General features: G+C 47.7%; 1 protein-coding gene across 2 annotated transcripts in view; it reads right to left on the bottom strand.

Annotated features, from left to right (window-relative positions):
- oscp1b (organic solute carrier partner 1b) overlaps window positions 1–21234 on the bottom strand; it is a 90510-nt gene that overhangs the window by 24673 nt on the left and 44603 nt on the right. For both annotated transcript variants that reach the window (XM_072502104.1, XM_072502109.1), the window contains 2 exons: window positions 14897–15025; window positions 10667–10736 (listed from right to left, as the gene is read on the bottom strand). In XM_072502104.1, coding sequence (XP_072358205.1) covers window positions 10667–10736; window positions 14897–15025 — 199 coding nt within the window. The remainder of the gene's footprint in view (window positions 1–10666; window positions 10737–14896; window positions 15026–21234) is intronic.

Raw genomic sequence — 21234 nt, 5'->3', positions numbered from 1 at the left:
AAGCATTGTTCCCTCTGACCATGGTTACCAGAGTGGGAGCAGACAAGGTGATTTTACCTATTAGTCTCTCTTTCTCTCTGTTGCTCTCCCTCTTACAGAAGGATGAAAAACAATAGTATGTCATATCAATTTTTCCTATTTCTGTATTTTTGTTCCACTCTCCCAATCTTTTTCTCCCTCCTGGTCTGCACTCTCTTCTCTGTCTCTGCTAACTCCCCATTTTTGTTTTGCTCATTCTTGTTCCACTTCTATTTCTATTCTGTCTTTTGCTCTTCCTCCTTTTTTCTCCTCGCTCAGTATCCACGACTAATAATTTCTCTCTCCATGTCCTCACTAATCACTGATTTATATGTTTCTGTTTTCACAGGGTGACGTTCCTTTCCGACTTGGGCAAAATTATTGAAACAGCCCATGCACCTGGAGGGCATATAATTTGAACCCTAACCCTTGCATTCTCTCCTACGTCCCAGATTGCTCCACGCTATATTATTTCCCAGCTAGCTTGTCACTCTCACCTTTCATGGCTAGATTATGTTAGTAACTCCCCATCTGTTCTCTTCCTGTCTCTTACCCTCTTTCTCGTACCACCAACTCCCATTTTGCTCCCCTGGTACCTCTCCTCCTTTAAACATCTCATCATGCGCTCTCTCGCTGGCTTGGTGTCAACTATTGTCTGGTGATCCTCCGGTGAAGCACCTTGAGATGTTTTATTCTGTTAAATTCAAGTGATCATTGTTGTTGTTTAACCTATCTCACCTGTAAATTGCAGACTGGCTGCTATGTATTTTACATAAAATATATTGGAAATAGGATCAGGAGTAAGCCTTTTGGACCCTCCAGCCTGTGTCCCCATTCCATAAGTCTATGGCTAATCTAGTTGTATGGTCTCAACTCCACCTTCCCTTCCCCCCATAACCCTGGACTCCTCTGTCTAACAAAAACATATCTAACTCAGCCTTGAATGAATTTAAAGACCAGGGGCGCGATTCTCCGCCCCTCCACAGGGTCGGAGAATCGCCGGGAGCCAGCGTGAATCCCGCCCCTGCCGTGTCCCGAATTCTCCGCCACCGGAGATTCGGCGGGGGTGGGAATCGCGCAGCGCCGGTCGGCGGAAATCGCACTGGTCGGCGGGCCCACCCCCAAGCGATTCTCCGGTCCGCGATGGGCCGAAGTCCCGCCGCTGTCAACCCACGCCAGCCGGCGTGGATTGAACCACCTTTCGAACGGCGGGACAAGGCGGCACGGGCAGGCTCCGGTGTGCTGGGGGGGCGCAGGGCGATATGGCCCCGGGGGGTGCCCCCACAGTGGCCTGGCCCGCGATCGGGGCGCACCGATCCGCGGGCGGGCCTGTGCTGTGGGGGCACTCTTTTCCTTCTGCCTTCACCATGGTCTTCACTATGGCGGAGGCGGAAGAGACCCCCTCCACTGCGCATGCGCAGGGATGCCGTGAGCAGCCGATGACGCTCCCGCGCATGCGTCGCCCGGCAAAGTCATTTCCGCGCCAGTTGGCGCGGCGGAAATCAGTCCGGCTCGGGCCTAGCCCCTCAAGGTGAGGGCTCGGCCCCTCAAGGTGCGGAGAATTCCGCACCTTTGGGGCGGCGCGATGCCGGACTGATTCGCGCCGTTTTTGACGCCGGTCGGCGGACATCGCGCCGATTGCAGAGAATCCCGCCCCAGGTCTCCAATATCTCTTTGAGAAGAGAATTCAACACTCCAAGGACCGTATGAGAGAAAGGTTTTCCCCTCATCTCCATCTTAATTAGAGGCCTCCAATTCATAAATTATGTCCATGAGTTTGTCGTCTCCCTCGACAGAGGAAACATCCTCCCAGTATCCACTCTATCCAATCCTCTAAAGATCTTTTATGTTTCAATAAGATCACCTCTAAGTTTCTAAACTTCAATGGATATGGGAGTTTCTTCATAAGACAATAATAATAATCTTCATTGTCACAGATAGGCTTACATTAACACTGCAATAAAGTTACTGTGAAAAGCCCCCAGTCGCCACATTCCGGCGCCTATTCAGGTACACAGAGGGAGAATTCAGAACGTCCACTTCACCTAACAGCACATCTTTCGGGACTTGTGGGAAGAAACCGGAACACCCGGAGGATCCCATGCAGGCACGGGGAGAACGTGCAGACTCCGCACAGACAGTGACCCAAGCCGGGAATCGAACCTGGGACCCTGGCGTTGTGAACCACAGCGCTAACCACTGTGCTACCGTGCTGCCCCCAAGGCTTTGGCAGGGTCACTCAGCTCACTAGATCATGCGAAGTGCAGGAAGCAGATTGCAGAACTGCAGTCGTTGCTTTCAGTTCAGAATGGATTCCACAGCACCGTTGGATCCCAGTTAGATACAGAAGACGGCCCGGATTGGGAAGAATTAAATGAGACCGCGCATAGATATGTTCAGGGAACATGTGCGCAAGGAAAGCCCCAGAAGAGAAAAGCGCCAACCCCCCACATCACAGATAGTTCAGGCACCACTGAATCCAGTAACCACCCACCGCACAGTCACATCGGACAGAGATACAGAATTTCTTTATACCACCCCCTTAACCATGACCCAATTACGGGACGCGTGCGAGAAAATCACACCTTTCCTCCCCACCTCAGACCCCCACCACTTCTTTGCGAGAGTAAAGCAGCAGGCGACCATGTACGGCCTGGACGAGCGTGAGCCCGTGAAGCTCACCGTTTTGAGCTTAGACCCTTCGGTCATAGCAGCCCTTCCCGACCCACAGAATGTATGAGGAGGCACCCTTGCGGAAATGCACGCAGCGATCCTAGACGCGATCGGCTACAACAGAGGTGACCCCGTAGAAGGCCTGAATAAGTGCAGGCAGAAAAAGACAGAACACCCCACTGCGTTTGCTGGACGCCTGTGGATTCATTTCACAGCAGTTTTCGGTAATTTAGACCGCGCCCATTTGTCCCAAGCCGGTATGGCTAAATGGACCCGCACCCTTATCTCCCATGCCACAGAGGCAGGAGAAAAAGCCTGTACGAATTATGACCCCTCAGAGGAAGCCCAGAATGAGAAATGGGTTTTAAAAAGACTGTCCCGCGCCTGGGAGCAGTCTGTACAAAACAAACCCGCAGTTAGGAAACCCGAGGAACAGCAGGCAGAAGCAGACATCCAAGCGGTGAAAACACACCAGAACCCCGCATGGGTGAACGAAGGCAGGAACAGCCCCCCACAAAAGCCACAGGAGTGTTACAACTGTGGACAGTTAGGACACTTTGCACGAGAATGCAATGCCCCACGAAAGCCACAGAGAGTCCAGCAGGCAGGCACTCTGAATAAGAATAGGACAGCGCCCATACATAGTGTGAGCACCCGTTCAGACCATACGGACCTGAACGGAACGGACTGACGGTGTTCGGGCTCCCCCAGTTGGGTCTGCGACACCCTTTGGGATAGGTCCGGCCGACCAGTAGTTGCAGCAAAGATACGGGGACAGCCCATCGAATTTATCTGGGACACAGGAGGGTCCCGCACCACAATCAATTCCTCCACCATATTCCAGAAAGACACGTGGCCCACTACAGCCACCATCACCCTCAGCGGCTTCACAGACCACTCACAGCAGGGACACATCACAGCCCTGTACCCATTCAGATTGGCAGTATAACGACAAAGCACCCCATAGTTTTAGTTGATCTACCCCACACAGAACACATTCTGGGAATCGATTTTATGAATTCCCACAACCTGTCCTTTGATCCAGTCAACCAATGTGTTTGGAGAATGGCAAAATCAGCAAGAGCCCCCACAACGCTCACAATAGGTGAGTATGCAAACAAGATTAGCGCAGCCGGCAAATTTTGGTTTGACCCGACCACGATTAGCACAGACAAGCAGGTTAGGGCAGTTCTGCAAAAGCACAGGACAGTATTCGCGACACACAAACACGACTGTGGCCGGATGACTGGTTCCGTTCAAATCACAGGACCTGACCCTAGACCCCAAAAGCAATACGGATTTCCCCAAGAGGCAGAGGGAGAAATCGCAAAAGTGATCGACAGCTTATTAGAGCAGGGTGTACTCAGATCAGTAGCCTCCACTAATAATGCCCCGATTTGGCCAGTGAGAAAGCCCGATGGATCATGGCGACTGACCATCGATTACCGGGAACTCAATAAAGTCACCCCCGCAGCAGCCCCCACGGTAGCCACAAGTCCCGAGACCATGCTCAAACAGGGACTCAACTCACAATATTTTACGGTTTTGGACATCAGTAATGGATTCTGGTCCATTCCATTGGCAAAAGCATGCCAATACAAATTTGCCTTCACTTTTAAAAATCAGCAGTACACGTGGACATGCCTTCCACAACTCCCCCTCCATTTTCCATCGACAGCTGGCAAATGGTTTATAAAAATTTTCTTGCCCCGAATGTCTGGTCCAGTGTGTGGGCGACCTATTACTGCAGACAGACACCAAGGCAGAGCACATCGAGCTTCTGGACGAACTTCTGGAACTCCTACAGAAAATTGGTTGCAAAGTAAACCCCAAAAAGGCCCAGATTTTGGAAAACAAAGTGATATATTTGGGTTCAATTATCACGCATGGTAAACGCGAGATCGAGCACAAAAGAATTGACTCGATTGCTAAATTGCCCCTTCCTCAGAATGTTTCAGTCCTCCAGCCGTTTTTAGGACTGGTTGGCTACTGCCGAAACCACACTGACGGTTTTGCCACCGAGGCAGCACCCCTCTCGGAACTCCTAAAGAAAGGAGCCCCTTGGGAATGGCTTCCACAGCATACGGATGCTGTGGATGCTTTGAAAAGAGCCCTCATTGCAGCCCCCGCACTACAAGTTCCAGACCCGCTTTCCCCCTATGCTATAGAGATAGATAGCACCGACCGCACCCTTTTGGCCGTGCTCCTCCAGGAACAGCACGAACAATTAAGATCCGTGGCTTACGCCTCCAGACTTTTAGATCCTGTGGAGCAGGGATTTTTGGCCTGTGAAAGGCACTTGCTCGCAGTTTTATGGGCAGTTCAGTATTTTTCCTACATAACCGGACTAAGCCCCATCACAATCCTCACAGAACAGCCCCCCCCCCGCTCCCCCCCCCCCCCCCCCCCCCCCCCCCCGCACCCAACTTTTACTGGACGGACGACTTAAGGACGGTACAGTCAGCCAAATTAGAGCAGCTAGATGGACCCTTCTTTTGCAGGGACGGGACATCACTGTTAAAAGGACCAAGACCGACACTTTCTTAGCCGATAATCTTCAGTACCCAGGCACCCCCCATGAATGTGAAATCATCTCACCACACCACAACACAGGCCCCTTTCTTGCAAAAACACCCCCCAGAAAGATAGGTAGCTCACCCCAGAGCCCCCAGCACACAGACACGTGCGCACCTTTAAGGATTTATGTGGACGGTTCTGCCACAGTATTAGACGGAAAGCGCATTGCAGGATGCGGCATTTATGTCGAGGACACGCAGAGACGTGCCCTAGAAGAGATCTCCTTAAAGCTACCAGGCCACTTAGTCGCGCAGGCGGCAGAACTAGCAGCCGTGGTGTACATTGTGGATCACCCAGATTCCTTCCCCAGCCCAGCAGACATATACTCGGACAGCCTCTATGTCTGCAACAGCTTTACAGAATTCCTACCCCCGTGGAAAGCAAGAGGATTTGTTTCCGCAGACGGAAAACCCCTCCCTTCAGCCCCATTGCTCCGCCACATTTTAGAGAAAGCACAGGACAGGACCTTTGGAATTGTTAAAGTTCGAAGTCACCACTGTTCTTCCCCCCCTGGAAATGTAAAAGCCGACGCACTGGCCAAAGCAGGTTCCAGGCATGGCCATTTTTGAACACCCCCCGAAAGCGTGTCAGTGAATGCAGTTCAGGTCTCGCAGACTAATATCTAGAATTTAGTGCAGGCCCAGAAGCAGGATAGCAATCTCAGGGAGATTTTGAAAGGATAATTTCCAGCACCCTACGTTAGGTTTAAAAATGCACTGACCACACATGACGGTGTGGTGTTAAAAGACCCCCTTTATGTGGTTCCTGAACAGGACAGGAATTAACTTATTTGTTTATTCCATGACAGTCATGGACATCAGGGAATTGATCCCACTACAGCCAACCTCAGGCAGCTCTGTTGGTGGCCAAGTTTAAAAGAAGACGTAACGCACTACGTTGAGAATTGCCTTTTCTGTGCCCAGAACAATCCGGACAGATACGCAAAGAAGGCTCAGCTTAGTCACACCCACCCGTTAACGACCCCTGGACTAACCTCCAGATTGATTTTATAGGACCATTGCCCCCTTGCAGGAATGGTTACAAATACGTATTAGTTGTCATAGACACTTTTACGAAATGGGTAGAGGCATTCCCATCCAGACCGAACACAGCAAAGACCACCGCAAAGATCTTAACCCACCACATCTTTATGATTTGGGGAGTCCCCCTCAGCATTGAATCCGACCAAGGTTCCCATTTTACGGGACGTGTCATGAAGAACGTCCTCACGATATCTGGCATTACCCAAAAATTCCACATTGCATACCACCCCCAGTCAAGTGGTATTGTGGAGCGCATGAATCGGACCCTAAAATCAACCCTCAGAAAAATGGTCCAACAAAACAACACCACTTGGGATTCAGTCCTCCCTTTTGCGTTGATGTTTTTGAGAAATACTATCTCAACTTCCACAGGTTACACTCCACACACTCTCATGACCAGACGCCCCATGAAAGGCACTGAATTTTTATTAGATTTGGACTTGACCAGCCCCGAAGTGACGGCCCTCACACACGAGAACGCAGTCAAACAGTTAGTGGAGAATGTAAAAACGGCTCAGCTAGCAGCCGCAGTAAGATTAGGCACACGGAAGAATCAGAGCAAGGCCTGTTTTGACAAGACAGTGCATGCAACTGAGTTTGAGGTAGGACAGCAGGTCATGCTCTCAATTTACAACCCCAGCACATTCCTGTCACCGAAGTATTCGGGTCTGTACTCCATTGCGGACAAAGTAAGCCCCTCAGTCTATAAAATTAAGTACCCCAACGGAAAGACTGCGTGGTTCCATATTAACCAGCTTAAGGCATATGGCCCACATCCAATCACGCACACCACGTCACGCTCGACGCAGCAGACCACACCCCGTCCACAGCCAACGTATCCCCACCCTCCCCCAACACGCCCACCACATCCACGGACACGCCCTCAACTCCACCCCCGACCTCTAGACTCCGCCCCGGCGCGCCCACAGACAGCAGCAGCAGCGACTGTGACTCAGACAATAGCCATAGCATGCCTCCCTACAATCCCCAGGCAACAGGACCCACACCCAGCGAATCTGACCATGATTTGAGTGATCCCTTCCTCATCACATTCCTCACCAAACCCCACCAAACACCACCGCCCTACGATGACGATTCCGTCCCCACAGAACTAGACACCACCTTTTGGCAACGCGATAATTCATTCAGGCTCGTCCAGAATGACGAGATGGACCCCAAATCGCACCATGCAGCCCTATCAGCCCTTATACATTCAAGAGTATGGCATCCGGGAGAAGATGACGACTTTGAGTCTGACTCCCAAAACGGGAACCCCTTTGCGCCCTTTGCGACCCTGTTCGCAACTGATAACTGAGGTGTCCAGATGATGTTTTAAAAAGGAACTGCTTGGGAGAAAATGGTGTCCTTTCTGATGGAACCTGCAGCGTGTTGTTTAATGTTGTTTGTTACTGTTATTGTTATGTGTTGTACGTAAGATCGGAAATTTTTTCCACGTCCCCACGCCATGTTTGTCGGCCAAAACCTATGAAAACTTGCCAGCATGCTCATCGGCAGAAACCGCTGAGAGCTTGCCAGCCCCCGTTCATAACTGCTCTTCTGGTTCGAAGGTAGAACCAATACGGCAACCCCCACGATGACTACATTTTTGCCCGGTCTTGTCGGTGGCTCAGGCAGTGGAGAAACGGCATCGGTCTCCGCCCTGCCTGAGGACTCCCCCCCCCCCCCCCCCTTCCTCTGGTCAGCTACGCTCGGGTAGAGCACACACGGCATTGGTCGCCGTCCTACCCGGGGATTCCATCCAATTCTTACCCGTCGCGGCCTATACGCACCTCATTTCGGCACTTTTGGTTCAAAAAGTTCTGTTTGTTTTCCAGCAACCCTTAGGTTGCCAACCCTATGCTATTTACATCCTCAAACATTTGGATGGTAAATCGCACAGCCTGCGAGACGGCTCACACTGTTTCAGTATTTTTAAGTGTGTGTTGTCCGGAATACTCGGTTTAAAAAAAAATAAAAAATGAGGGAGTCACACATGGTGACAAATTGTAAAGGGAAATTGGCACTAAAGGACAGACATACTAATGCACGAGATATTAACCAAGATAGTAACAGACACTAGACTTGATCCATAGAACCCCAGAAGCTCCAGGAAAAGAGATGCAACGGAAAGGAAGAGAAGAGAAAGAAGAACAATGAGGACATCCTCCATGTTGATCACCACCATTATAATGTGTATTCGGTTGTGCGCGAATGCGAACCCCCTGACCCCAACCACCTCGGCTGTTAATGATTCACTTCCCCATTGCACCCAGAGCCCAGTAACAGGCAACACCACACCATCATGGTGTGATAAGCTCATAACATGGTACTCCCTTTCCTACGAAGTCTAATCCCTATTAGTGTTGGCGATACTCTACAGCATCGTACAGACTATCCGCATGAGGAAATGGCGAAGGAGAGCCTACCGCGCTAGCACCCCGGTATACAGAATGAGATCCCCTATTTTCGGTTTTCACCAGGCCCTCGAACCTCTTGATCTACAATAAAGACCATTTGTGTTGCATCTTTTGTAAATAAAGAAATGGAAATATTGTCCACCCCTGTGCTTGACTGCCAAGCCAGAAAAATGTAAATGCTGCTTTTATTTTGTATTGTTTAGGAAGTTAATATGACTGAATGTTTAGTGAGTGTAGTTTATGGAGGACAGTTAGAGGTACCGTTTTTTAAATTTTGTAATACATGTCCCTGTTTGACATAGCGCCACTTAGAAATTGTTAGTTAAAAAGTTTCATTGCATAGTTATGGTCAGTGTAGAGGCCATGGAAGAGCGCTCGCCGGGTCAGTGAATGAAGACAACGCAGTTAATGTGATCCTTCACGCTTCGCGTTAGGGATCACAAGGAGGGAGTGTAGCCACCTGGGTTGGCCACTTCCTGACTTAAAATGGAGAACCGCAAAGACTGAAGGGAAATTCAGCCAACACAGGCAAAGACTAGCAAGTACAGAAATCATGTGTATTGAAACCTGGAAAAAAACAGGCAGCACTGAAACCAGCAGCCATCTGCATAGTAATGAGCAATTCCAAGGCACAATTGCAACAGTTAAGGTGAATAAAGCCAAGCCAGACTCCTTGGCGCCAGCAGGTGCCAAGACAAAGGAAGGCCAACGGACATTTAGGGACCGCCCAGCGATCAGGGAACAACTCCAGTATTGGAGAAATCGATCCAAATGATCGGAACACAGTCCAATCATTTGGAACCAGGTACGGGGTCCGCCCCGAAGGGTGGGAAGCCCCTGGGGACTATAAAATAAAGCCCCCAAGTTCAAACCGTCCCTCTTTGGCAAGATCACTCAGCAACTTGAATCAACCCATGAGAGTGACCTGTCCAAGCTACCGCATCAACCAAGTAAGTCTCCAGTCAACGCTCGCTACGAGATAGGCGCTCCTAGCTACAAGTCCATATCAGCTTTTGAATCCTGCAGACTCAGGACCTGAACGAAAGGCCATTTGTTCCCCTGACCCGGTGGGCCAATTCCGAAGATAAGTATAGCCCTTTGAGTGATAGGAATAGTCTAGAAAGTAGAGTTTATGCATGAGTAGTGATTTACTGTGTATAATAAATGTGTTTTGATTTGAATCTTACTAATTGGTGTGTTGAGTTATTGATCAGTCCTTGAACTTGAACCGTGTGGCGGTATCATAAAGATACCTGGCGACTCTAGAGCAAAGGTTAAACAAACAGAGCAAATTACAAATTAAGAGCCAACCAAAACTTAGCAACAAGGCTATGGGCAAAATTCTAGAAAATGGAATTAGAATGGTTAGGCGGTTGTTTTTGACCGGCGCAGACACAATGGGCCAAAGGGCCTTTTCTGTGTTGTAGACCTCTATGACTCTCTTTGCCTCCGTCATCACTTGCTATGCCTGCAGCCTAACATTTTATGATTCATGTCCAGGACACCCAGATACCTCTGTACCACAGAGTTATGCAATCTCTCCCCATTTAACTAGTTTACTGCTTTTCTTTCCTTCCAGCCAAAGTGGACAAGATCACATTTACCCATGTTAGACGAACATAAAATATAAAGTAGTTTGGATGTGGAGCAGAGGAGACTGAGGGGAGATATGATTGAGATGTATAAAATGAGGAGGTATATAGATAGAGTAGACATGAAGAAACTTTTCCCCTTGGTGGAGGGTCCAATGACCAGGGGGCATAGATTTAAAGTAAGCAGCAGGAGATTTAGCGGGGATATGAGGAAAATCCTTTTCATCCAGAGGGTGGTAGGGGTCGGGGTTGTGGTAGAGAAATGAAAAGAAAATGTGAATAACCAACAAAAGCTAGAGGAATCTAGAAATAATAATGACTGTTGCGCGTTGGAAAGAGCACTGACCTTTGTGCGTGCAGCCGAGCTCTTCAACGTCCCTGACATGTGTGTTTCTACGGGTCGTGAAACACTGTACCTGTGACCATTGAGACAATGCACGAGTTTTAGTAAAAAGGCAGAAAGTGCAACGTCAACAATTATAAAAAGTCTGGTACCTTTGGCTCAAATGTTCAGAAGGAAAACATATTTAATGAGTTGGCATCACTGGCAGCTCCCCGGAACAATGATCACCCATCTCCGCACCATTTCACTGAAGTGCAGATAGGGCAATGCTCATTCGGTCTTTATTTTCTTAAATATGTAGGAATCAGTAACAAATAGTATGAAATAATTGTTCTGTTAGTCGCACAAAATAGGTCCTATTATTAACTACACTAATAGTAACTGGTGTGGGAGCCTGCCACCAATTTCAATCCATCTATTCCATTAATGCATGCATGATACTTTTAGCGATGTAATTTTTGCATTTGCTGGTTTGAAGAATGAACACTTACGAAGCCATGAACTGATTCATGTTAGTAAACAGAACAGTGACAACATTAGGCATTTCTCTCGCTCTCACTGCTTGTAAAGACTAGGCATCAGTGGCCTCGCTAAACACGCTATGTTTTATACTTTCTCCTTTTTGTTTACAATTTCATGCTTGGGACTATGGTACGACTCTTCCACAATATTCTAGATGTCCTACAGAAATAAATAAGTGGTCACTCTTCATGTGAAAATCTGGGCAGCAGCAAGGTTTCGGCAGGTCATGAGAGGCATCACAGCTGTCTCAGCCAATACACACCTTCCTGTGGGAGTTAATGGATGGCAATCAGGAGGCAGAACCTGGTTAGATTCTCTCCTCTGGCTAGATTCTCTCCTCTGTAGCTAGAGTCAACTGTAATATCCCTGCTTAAATATGACCTGACTCAGCTTACATATAGATGGAGCCAGGGTCTGGTCCGTATGGCTCAATTATATACCAGATAATAGCCTGTTACCTGAATCCCACATTGTGGCTCAATTAAGAACTGTAGGCATTTGGATAAGAGGCGCAATGCAAGTGGCTGCCATGCCTACAAAGGTGACAGACAAACCAGTTGTGGTTCCTGAAGCACAGGCACTATGGCACGGCAGGCAGTGAAAGTGATAATGTGAGAAAGGTGAAATGATTTTGTTGAACTAACAGTCACTGATGTTCCCTGGAGTGAGTGATGATCAATGCAGCTCAGTCACAGGGCTTTCAAATGAATTGTTCAGTTGCTGCTTCCTTCATCCACTAAATGAATCACTACTCCATATATAATTTAAACATACAGCCTTAGTCCAAACATGGACAAAGAGCTGAATTCCAGAGATGAGGTGAGAGCGGCTGTCCTTGATACCAGTGCAGCATTTGACCAAGTGTGGTATCAAGGAGCCCTGGTAAATTGTCAATGGAAATCAGGAGTTAACCTCTCTACTTGTTGTAGTCATATTCAGCACAAAGGAAGATGGTTGAGGTTGTTGGATATCAATCGTCTCAGCCCCAGGGCATCACCACAGAGTTCCTTAAGGCAGTGCCTTAGGCCCAGCCATCTTCAGCTGTTTTATCTTCCCTACAACATAAGATTAGAAGTCGGGATTTTGGCAGATGGATTGCACAATCTTCAATACCATTCACAATCCCTCAGATACAGTCTGTGTCCACAAGTAGCAACAGCATGAGACTTCATAGAATATAGAACATACATAGAATATAGAACATACAGTGCAGAAGGAGGCCATTCGGCCCATCGAGTCTGCACCAACCCACTTAAGCCCTCACTTCCACCCTATCCCCGTAACCCAATAATCCCTCCTAAGCCTTTTGGTCACTAAGGGCAATTTATCATGGCCAATCCACCTAACCTGCATGTCTTTGGACTGTGGGAGGAAACCGGAGCTCCCGGAGGAAACCCACGCAGGCACGGGGAGAACGTGCAGACTCCGCACAGACAGTGACCCAGCGGGGAATCGAACCTGGGACCCTGGCGCTGTGAAGCCACAGTGCTATCCACTTGTGCTACCGTACTTCGGCTGATTGGTGGCAAGTAAATTTTGCACCAGTGCCAGGCAAAGACCATCTCCAACAACAGAGAATCTTTCCATCTCCCCTCGACACTCAATAGCATTGCCATCACGGGTTATGGCTCAACGAATATGGCTCAACGAAGAGTCCTCTCTTCTTGTATAAATTGAACAGTGAGAGTGTTATCACGATATTCACCAGTTGAAGGGTATCACAGTTAAGCATATCCTCACTCAACAGACATACACACAAACATCCAGACAACACTCTTTCTAGTCCCTGCATGCTCAGGCCAACTGTAGTGTTGAGATTAATTAATTGGTGCGTAAGAACACCAGCCATTGTATCAGTGAGGCATACAGCCCAGGGATCAAATTTGCACCTTTTGATGTGCACTACTGAGTGCTAAACCAGCAACAACCGGCATTTATATAGCGTCTTTAACATTAAACTATCCTCCCCAGGTGTTTCAGAGGTATTAGAGAATGAAATATTTCCAAGTCACATAAAATGGTATAAGGGCAGATGACCAAAAGCTTGGTCAAAGAAGTAGGTTTTAAGGATTATCCTTAAGGAGGAAAATAAGGTGGAGAAGCAAGGAGGTTTATGGAGGGAATTCCAGAGCCCAACAACAGAAGACACAGCCACCAATGGTGGAGGGACTGAAATCTGGGATGCTCAACAAACAGGAATTAGCGGAATGCCATTATTTTGCAAGGTTATGGGGCTGCAGGAAATTTCAGAGGTCAGGAGGGATTGAAAAACAAGGATACGAATTTTAAAATCGGTGTTTGTCTAACTGGCAGTCAATGTAGGTCAAGCAGCACAGGCATGATGGGATTTGGTGCAAGTTAGGACACCCACCAAGCAAGAATGCCAAGTGAATCATTTTTAAATTAGCCTTCTTGGTTCTTAGTTCATTCCAGACTGGTCTAGAAGGCAGATGGAGAGAGTTGGTTGAGTTTAAACAGTAGCAGGGTGTTTAGCATCGTTGCTTCACAGCGCCAGGGACCGGGGTTCAATTCCCGGCTTGGGTCACTGTCTTTGCGGAGTCTGCACGTTCTCCCCGTGTCTGCGTGGGTTTCCCCCGGGTGCTCCCACAAGTCCCGAAAGATGTGCTTGTTCGGCGTGCTTGTCAGGTGAATTGGACATTCTGAATTCCCTGTCAGTGTACCTGAACAGGCACCGTAGTGCGGTGACTAGGGGATTTTCGCAGTATCTTTATTGCAGTATTAATGTAAGTGGCACTAATACAGATTATTGTTATTAAACCCTCTGGGACTGATACCCAAGTGATACTTAAGTGATGTGGGTGCCGGGGCCCTTCCTGTTTATTCCCTTATTTCCCCTTTCTTTTATTTTGCTGTCATCATTTTTGGTTCATGGATGGTTAATGGACATGTGTCTTTAGGTCAAGCAGCAGAGAGGAGTGAGGAATTCAGAAGTTACAGGAGAGAACGCTCTGCCAGTTTGTACAGGAGACCTCAGACGTTTAAGCACCAGAGAAAGAGATGCGGTGGAATTTGGTTCGATTAATTGGCTGGTAGCTATGATTTGACCAAATTGCCATATTCCACCCAGTAACAGGTAGTGGTTGGACCTGCCTGAGTGGGATGATTTCAAGAGACCTAAAGAAAGCAGAGTTTGATTCCTGGAAGTACAGGAATAAGGACCTGCTCCCTGACTCTCTCTTTTCTCCCTCCTTCTTCTCTCTTTCTCTTTCCAGAAAGTCTATGAGTTGTTATATTTCTGAACCTACAGAAAACCTGAATGAATTATGTACAGGCTACAAACAGGCCTGGATCATATAGCTAACTTTGAAGAAAGATGTGCTTAAAGACAACCATCTGAAACAAAGACTCTTTTTCCTTTTAACTATTATTTGCATCTCTCTCCTCCCCTCTGTGTCTGTCTGTCTCATGTGTGCGTACATAGAGGGTGGGGGCAATTTAAAGTGGGGGATTAGGAATTATATAATAGTTAACCAGTTGTATTTGCTGCATATTTCATTATAGTTCTTGTTATAAATAAACAGTTGCTGTGTTTAAACTTACAAACTGGTGATTATTGAACAGCCAAGGGCCAAAGACTTTGGGCATTTTTCCAAGAATTATTGGTTAGGTCAATTGTGTTGCGACTCCGGGTCACTTGGGACTGGAATTGACCGCGCACTATCCCAGGATGTGGTAACATGGGATACTTACATATTAGTGCCAAGCTTAATGACTCTGTCGCCAAAAAGGTCAAAGGATCCTTCTGTCAGTACACTGGTGTAACAGCCACTGGCTGCAAAGGTTGCTCGCTTTACCTCTTCTCCATCATTATTAAACATTCTGTAAAAAGAGAAAGACCAGAAGTCAGTATTTCCCTTGTGTAAAAAAGTACAATTAAACGGCACATTACTTCCGAACATTACACTCCTATTCATTTTTATTACTGTGCTCTGAAAGTTACTTGCATCCTTTTGCATTATGGAGGAGGGGTTTTGGGTAGTTGGATGTTCTGTAAAAGCTGGCTTTAAAATTCGTAACATGTACAGCTCATACATTTCCATACATTTATTGCAACAATAAATCTATCTCGGGTACAGATTTATCTGGGGTACAAGACTTTTTAAGCATTGTGGAGATAAAAAAGAAAAAAGCTGCAAATGTTGGAGACACAGGACAGCCAGCATCTAATATTTTGGAGGAACAATCATCATTAATGTTAAATTAATCCAAGCCAAAAGAAAGTTATTTTCCTTGATAGTCGGTTTATTCACAAGACAAAGTTTCCATTGCTTTTGAGGAACAGAGTTCCAAAGACTCATGACCCTCTGAGAAAAATGACTCCTAATTTCTGTCTTAAATGGGAAACCCTTTATTTTTAAACAGTGATTTTCCCACAGAGGAAACATCCTTTCCACATCCACCCTGTCAAGACCAGTCAGTATCTTACATTATATAAGCCTAGCTTGCCCAATCTTTTCTAATAAGACAACCCACCCATTCCAGGTATTAGCCTAGTAAATTCTCTGTGAACTGCTTCCAATGCACTTACATCCTTCCTTAAATAAGGAGACCAATATTGTAGGCAGCACTCCAGATGTGGCTTCACCAAATGCCCTGTGAAGCATAACCCCTATTTTAGTGCTCAATAAATTTATTTGAATAAACAAATTCGATAAACTTCAAAACAAAAATGAAACACTGGATGCTGGAATACTGAAATAGTCTGAAAGGTTGGAAATTAGTTGAGATTAAATGACAAAAGCCAAAGCAAAAGGCAGAAAATAAATGATTCAAAATTCTGCTATTCACACCTCCTCTTGACACGTTTTTATTTATTTTATTGTCCCATTACCACTCACTTTGGCCTTGTACCATTAATTCTTTAATCACTCCAAGCTATCACAGACCTTCCCTTTTGTTCTTCTTCTCATCTTCCTCTCTCACTTGGCTGAAACCAATTCCATCACTAACACTTCCCAGTTCTGATAAACGGTGATTGACCTGAAAAGTTAACACTGGGCGCCATTTTCCTGACAATTAGCAAAGGCCGTTGGCGGGCAGGAAAAGCGGCATTGAGCCTGCCGATGGCTGATGGCTTTTCTTGCTATGCAGTGGGCACATAGCGGCCACGGGATCCATGCTGTATCACTGGTGGGATGGCCTCTGATTCGCCTGCCCTGCCATCACCTCAGCACTGCAATTATCAGAGTGCCACACTTAAAGACCACCTCAGCACACACCAGCCACACTTCACAGGTCGCTGGGAGTGATAACTACCAGGAAATATGCCCTGAAATTCTCCAACGCCCTCTGGAAAGACTTCTTGATGCTGTTGAGTTCCACTGTGACATAATCTACCCACACTCAGGGCAGTAACCTAGCAGCAAGGTTACAAATGCAGCATGGGAGGCAGTGGCAGCGGTCATGAGTACCAACACCGTGCAGCCATCCAGTGGCACAAGAGGATAATGATCTTTCCTGTTCTGCCAGGGTATATCACTCTTCTCATCACTCACAACTCATACACCCATTACACATCCACAGGGATCTCATTCACTGCGAGCTCAAGGGGCATCACCACTTGCTCTCCCACACACATCTTCATCTTTCCTACGGGTCGGGTCCTCATCACCTCGCTGGTCCCACTTTCCACCCACACACACCAGGTATCCGTATCGTGTGCCCTGACATGCATCCTGATAACATTCTCTCCATCTGTTTACATGCAGGAGAAACTGGTGCACATTAAGAGGGAGAGATCCCAGATGGGTGGAAGAATGCCGAAACTCAAGGTCCAAATTGGCTTCAACGATAGCCATCCAGTTGGCTGGGGAGATGTTGACTGCTCCTGTGCTGATGGTGGGATCGGCAGTAATGAACGAAGTGAAGATCTAGCACTGCATCATCCATCAGACAACAAAGCTGTGAATCATGTCTCCTGTTTCTAAAGATCCCTCCCATGCATTAATGACATCTCATTTCTTTCGCAGACACATCTGGGAAACAGCCGAGGTAGTCCGCCATCCAGGTCCTTGACTCCAGCAGCAGAGGAGAGATTCACAAACCCAAAATGGAGGAACTGTCGCAGTGCTCACACACACCCTCCATCAGCACAAAGACATGCACCTTGGCAGGACCGAGTTCTAGAGTAGCCTTGGGTTCAGGTTCACAACCTTGGTGAGCACATCACACTTACAGAGCCACAACAGACGGAGGCAGGGATGTCCCAGGGTGCTGGAGGCCAGGAATCTGTTTAGCCTCAGTCAGATGACGTGCCTCCGGACTCAGTCATTCCCCAGTTGCTGGAGCTCCAAAGGCAAAGCCGGGAATATCAGGAAGGGATGTCAGCAACATTCCTTAGATTGAAAGGGTGCATGTCTAGGCAATCGTGCTGAAACAGCATTCCAATGAGGTCAACACAGCTAGAGTGAAAGCTGCCATGGGGATCTTGGTAAAGACTTGAATCCTGCACTCGCTCAGGTCCATCAATGTCAATGCCAGAGGACGGTGGTGTTCCCGAGCTCACTCCATCTGCCCCTCTATCCCAAGGAGGAAACCAAGGACCTTAGACACCCTTAGGTGGGAGGATCAACTGTTGCACACCCCATGGCCTTCAACCCAGGTGACTCCAGAAGTGTCCCACCCATCTGAATCCCCTCTTCCTTTGACCGCTTCAGCTCCAGCTCCACAGGCCGAGGATGGTGACACTGCCACACAGTAGCACCTGGAAAACGTGTGGGGCCCTCCAGAGGATGCCCACATATGTCATCACAGACAACAGGGTATGGCAGATGGCAGACTGCCTCCAACTCCGCTGTGGAAGTTGGGGATGCCCCAAGACAAGCCGCAGGGTCAGAAAGGTCAAGAGGCTCTAGTTGCACAGTGTGTGTACAGGTGTTAAGCATTTGTACATAATATTCACCTGTGTAAACAAACTCTCATGAATTGCACCCTTTCTGTGGCCCCTTGTTCTGATGAGATGTGTTCCCGAAGTCCCAACCTAAAAACGGGATTCCTGCACCGGAAAAGGCTGGGGCTCAGTTCAGAGGCTCCTGCATTTGCTTTGAACAAGGTTTCCAGTTGCTGGTGTCCCTTCACAGTGACTGAACACATCAGTCATGCCTATATCTCATAGGAAATGAAGATGTTGCCCACAATGTACAGGACTAGTGTCTCTCAATCCAATCATTGCCTTATGTGCTCTCTTCACCTTTTGAGGTGCGGTTGAATCTCCCATTCCATCATCCAGTGACACTGAATGTCAAGGGTATAGCTCACAAACGATACCATAAAATCAGAAGTGAAAAGGTTTTGCACTGCATCGCCATGATATAACCTTAGTCATTGACAGCAAATGAGCTGCCATCAGCCAGACAGGAGTCAGACATTCACAGAAGCTTTGAGTATCAGTGCACTGTCCCCACTGCAAATCATCATCATCCTCCTCGAATTATGGGCAACTGCAGTGGCCCTATGACAGGAGCCTTATCACAGTGTACACTGCCATCACTCAGATCGGACAGCAACGCTCACAGAGGCCATGTGAAGGTAAAGGGATATCTTTACCGGATGTCGTCACCTTCCATGAATCTAGCAGCAATGAGCACGTGCCGTGCTCGTCTGCCTCATCTGGACATCATCATTTGCTCATGGCTGACATGCTCTCCCTCGAGGACCTCCTCAACCTCTTTTCCTTCAATATTCTCCTCTTCCCAGGAAATGTGCCACTCCTCCATCCCCTCCTCAGGCCGATTCTTCTCATGTTGCAGTGGCAGGTTGTGCAGGGCACAGCAAGTGACCACGATGCGTGACTCCGTCTGCGGATTGTATCGCAGTATTCCACCAGACTGGTCTAGACACCAGAACCTCATCTTCAGCATCCCCGAGGTCTGCTCCACCAAAATGCGAGTTGCAGCATGAGCCTCGTTGTACCTTATTTCAATTGCACTTTGTGGCCTCTGCACAGGGGTCATCAGCCACGTCTTCAGCGGGTATCCTTCGTCCCCGAGGAGCCCACCCTGCAACCTCTGTGAACCCTGAAACATGTCAGTGAACCGAGAGCAGCTCAGAATGTAGGCGTCATGCACGCTCCCTGGGAATTGAGCACACATCTGGAGGATCATTTGATGCATTTGCATACCAGCTGAACATTCAAAGAGTGGAAGCCCATACAGTTCACACAGTTCACTATTTGACGCTCCGGAGATCTAAGTGCTACGGCGATGGCACCCTGCACCTGTAGAAAGCCAGAGATTTGTGCAAAACCCATCACTATTGGACCCTGGCTTGCCTGATCCCGGTCATAAAAGACAAAGTTGTGTGCCCTCGTGAAGGTTGCGTCCGTAAATTCCTGGATAAACGTGAATGTGAAGGCTCGTGAAATCCTGCGGAGATCACCTGTGGAGCTCTGGAAGGAGCCACTGATGCAAACAATGAGTGCTGCAGTCACTTACAGCGACACTGGCAGTGGATGTCCTCCAAGACCCATGGTACCAAATTCTGCAGAAGGTGGCAGATGTGGCCAAACAGTTCCCTGGACATGTGTAATCTCCAGCAACATTGATTCTCGGCCATCTGCTGGTATGACAGGCACAGTCTGTAAATTCTGCATCTAGCGAGGTGCCTACTAGTGATGGCTCTCCAGTGTTCATCCTCCGCATGTGGAGCAAGCATTGCCATGCTTTCCTCTTCACACTTCAGCTCCTGTCTTTGGCAAGTCTTCTTTTCTCCTGCCTATGAGCGGGAATAATAACAGTGATATCACCACGTCCATGTTTTATACATTCCCCTCACTGCAGTATCAAAGAAGAGAGGGCTTAATAGAGTATGGGAATTGATAGTTAAAGCTATTGTAAACAGTTTGTTCAACAGTCAAGACAAAGAAATCCTGAACAGGAAGTTGTAAAATATGGAAGCGGGCTTATTTATTAAAGGTGGAAGGGAGGTTTTGTTTGGGAGAGTCATTTTGAAAACCTAGACTGGATTTCAGAATGCAAACAAACCGCTGATGGAAAAAGCATTGTTGTGAAAGAAGATTTTAAAATGTGATTTGTTTTGGGAGTGGAGTTGGAGACTCTCATGTGACAAACATCTGGGGAGATTTTGAGGAGAAGTGCCTCAGATATTCACTTGCGTTCAGAATGGGGAGTGTATTTGGCCACAATAAACCTATGTGTTTAAATGGACTTCTTGTTACTGTAGCTTAAGATATCCTTTGTAATCTGTGTTAACATTAAAATCTGTGTCTATTTATGAAGCTCAGGGAGGAGTAAAGGGGGGAGTATCCTTCTGTTAAATTTTTTTTCTTGATGTGAAAGCTAATTTGTGGTCCTGTGACTCTGCTCCACGTTTAAACGGAAAGTAAAGGTTACTCTTTTTTGAACCAGGGTTTCATTCTGGGATCTACCTGTCCAGGTTGAGTGAATTAACACTCACACGCGTCAGTGGTGCTTGAGTGGGCATAAATGTGTGACTGGTTTAATTCCAGGCATGGCTATTGAGTTGCAGCTGAATTGTCTCAACTGCAATGGGATACTGATCACTAACATGTCTTTTCATTAGTATTGCCGTTGTCAACATCCTGCTGCCAGAACGCCCCTCCCTCCAGATTTGAGTGGAACCATCAGTTCATGATGACTACCAGCCCACCCAGAATCAATCGCACTTTCCCAGGCCTCACTTCGCTCTGTGAGGCTCTTCCAACATGCCCCCCCCAGGCTTACCTTCTCTCTTTGAGGCCCTTCTCAGATCCCGGCAGCAGAAAGCATCCTCAGGAATGGTACTTTTCAGACTTGACAGTTTTCTGTCCCATGTCCCTGGAGTCTTCTGCTCTGTTCCCTGGAGTCTTCTACTCAGTATCCTGAAGTCTCCCCCTTCCGGTACTCTGGAGTCAACACCCGATACTTGCCCCAGTCTCCCTCAAATTATACCCCAGTCACCCCCTAACTGAGACCCTGATCGCCCCACAAGCCAAATGCTGATCGCCTCCCAAGTCAAAGGCTGGCAGACCCCGAGTCAACCCCCTTAATATGCGGAGCCGCTCCGTGAGC

This window comes from Scyliorhinus torazame, chromosome 1 (assembly GCF_047496885.1).
Source record: "Scyliorhinus torazame isolate Kashiwa2021f chromosome 1, sScyTor2.1, whole genome shotgun sequence".
Taxonomy (NCBI): domain Eukaryota; kingdom Metazoa; phylum Chordata; class Chondrichthyes; order Carcharhiniformes; family Scyliorhinidae; genus Scyliorhinus; species Scyliorhinus torazame.
The sequence above is the reverse complement of the archived record's forward strand: the minus strand, read 5'-3'. Positions and strand labels throughout refer to the sequence as shown.